The sequence below is a fragment of the Lottia gigantea genome (genome assembly GCF_000327385.1).
Source record: "Lottia gigantea unplaced genomic scaffold LOTGIsca_61, whole genome shotgun sequence".
In the NCBI taxonomy this organism is placed as follows: domain Eukaryota; kingdom Metazoa; phylum Mollusca; class Gastropoda; family Lottiidae; genus Lottia; species Lottia gigantea.
The window spans coordinates 99,820-102,102 of NW_008710086.1; the positions used below are offsets into that span (position 1 = coordinate 99,820).

At 34.2% G+C, this 2,283-nt stretch overlaps 1 protein-coding gene across 1 annotated transcript; it reads right to left on the bottom strand.

The window, feature by feature from the left end:
* Window positions 1-70: 70 nt before the first annotated feature.
* Window positions 71-449, bottom strand: LOTGIDRAFT_128446 (hypothetical protein; the record flags this gene model as incomplete). The annotated part of the gene is made up of 2 exons (XM_009064208.1): window positions 71-181; window positions 390-449. Coding segments are annotated over 2 exons (171 nt in total), but the record flags the coding sequence as incomplete, so codon positions are not given.
* Window positions 450-2,283: the final 1,834 nt, after the last annotated feature.

The following is a 2,283-nucleotide window of genomic DNA, read 5'->3' on the forward strand; positions in this document are numbered from 1 at the left end:
AATCAGGTATACTGTCATTATTTTCAAGATATCATTACATTTTATATTTGGATTTCTCCAAACTGTCTACTTACCTAATAATTGTAACAAATTGAGACATTGAAAGTTCCTGGGGGACGAGAAATTTTGTTTTATCCAGAATGGGTAACTGTTTTTCTTTATGATATCTTTCTACTATAACCTACAACAAAACAACAAATAAATATTTTCAAAAGTGGAAATTGAAGCAGTTATCAAAACTGTCAAAGTTGAATAAATCTTTAGTCCATTAAGTAGGCCTCCTGTCTGGGTTTCAGAATCGTTATTTTCCCTTTTTTTTCTTGGATTGAAACATCATCTCCCAATAATTACTAAATAACATTAAGTCTTAACAGTTTCTAAGAACTTACAGGAATTTTGGTGGGGAATTTTGATCTGATTCCACCAACTTCTTCTTTTCTTGTGGCTAAAAAATACAAATAAAATGTTGTGACATAGGTTTATACAGAATTATTATTCTGTTCAATTTCTTGATTAGGTCAGAGCACAGGCATCTGTTTCTATCAATAGTCGACCATCTCTATTATAGAGAGAGTCGACTATCGGTAAAAACAGATGCCTGTGGGTCAGAGATATAAAATTTGGCAGACATTTAGAAGCAGAGAGCACATACTGATAAATAAATAAAAAAGTTCATAACATTTCAACACAATTTACGCAAGCCTGACATTTATGGGGAAAGATCTTAACAGTCAGTAGACCTCTACTTTATTTTGGTATTATCAAATACTGCAGACATAAGTCAACTCCTTGTGTCCAGATGATCCTAAATCAAATGATGTAAAGTTACTTGACAGATTAAGCTACCTTTTATCTTTTTTTTAAAGAAAAAAAATCAGGTGACATTTTGTCACAAAAACTGTCAAAAGTGAACAAATTTTACAATTAAAATAAAAACTACAGGATAGTATAGTATCTGTTATCATCTGACCCATTTGTCACCCTAATTTAGCTCAGTTAACTATTTTGTTGATTCAATTTGCCAGACGATGGCTTACTTTAAATGTAAGGGGGTGTCCATTTTCATCATGAATGGGCTTCAACTTAAAAGAAAAAAAATGACACATTTAGGGCCATGTTTTGTGAAAAACAAGGACTTACCGAAGCTTTTCCTTTGTTTAAAAGTTTTCCCCAGGCTTTCCTGAAGTTCCGACTTCATTTTGGACGAAATTTTTCAAACAGACGTAAAAAAATAAGAGCGAAATTCAGACAGACTTCGCTTAAGAGTGATAACTTCTCCAATGTTTTGGTCTAACATCTGACGTCACATCCACAACATGTGACTAGAGTTCAAGGTTGGGGTCAAGAGTTCAAACCAAAATGAAAGTAGAGCGATTTGTTAAATGATAAATGAGCGCACATATCGTATTTGCTCTCATCAAAACAACTCAAACTTTAAAGAACATAACACCATGTTTGTTGACTTCTTCAGCAGTTTTTTTATTTGCTTTTCCATGACATTTGCCATTTATTTTGGAATAAAAAGACAAGGGGGCAAGAGATATTTACCACGCGTGGAAAATAGCGAATATCCATTCAAACGGCAATATGCCACGCGTGGTAAAAAGTGAAAGCCTCACTTTATTGTCTAATCAGAACATCTGGACGCTTTTTGATGTCAGCACTGCATCACTGATATCCCATCCTATGCGGAAACAGACCTATTGGGTGTCTAGGTTTTCAGCCCCTACCTTGAGTTTCACACTGTGCGATCTTCAGACAACTAAAACAGAACCTGAAACATGTTGTTACTCAGAGACGCTATCTGATCATAAAACAACCAAAACAGAACCTGAAACATATTGTTACTCAGAGTTGCTATGCGATATTCAGACAACTAAAACAGAACCTGAAACATGTTGTTACTCAGAGTTGCTATGTGATCGTCAGACAACTGAAACAGAACCTGAAACATGTTGTTACTCAGAGTTGCTATGCGATATTCAGACAACTAAAACAGAACCTGAAACATGTTGTTACTCAGAGTTGCTATGTGATCGTCAGACAACTGAAACAGGACCTGAAACATGTTGTTATTCAGAGTTTCACCTATTGACTAGAAGAAGTATTTGTCCCAGTCTACACTTGGACAGATCAGATGGTTTATTAAAATAAGAAGACAACTATATAGTGATATATGATGATTATTATTATTATTATTATTATTATACAAATACATAGTTTAAAAGACCAGCTAGTAACAATATAATACATGAGATTAGAGAGAGAGTGTCATCCACACTC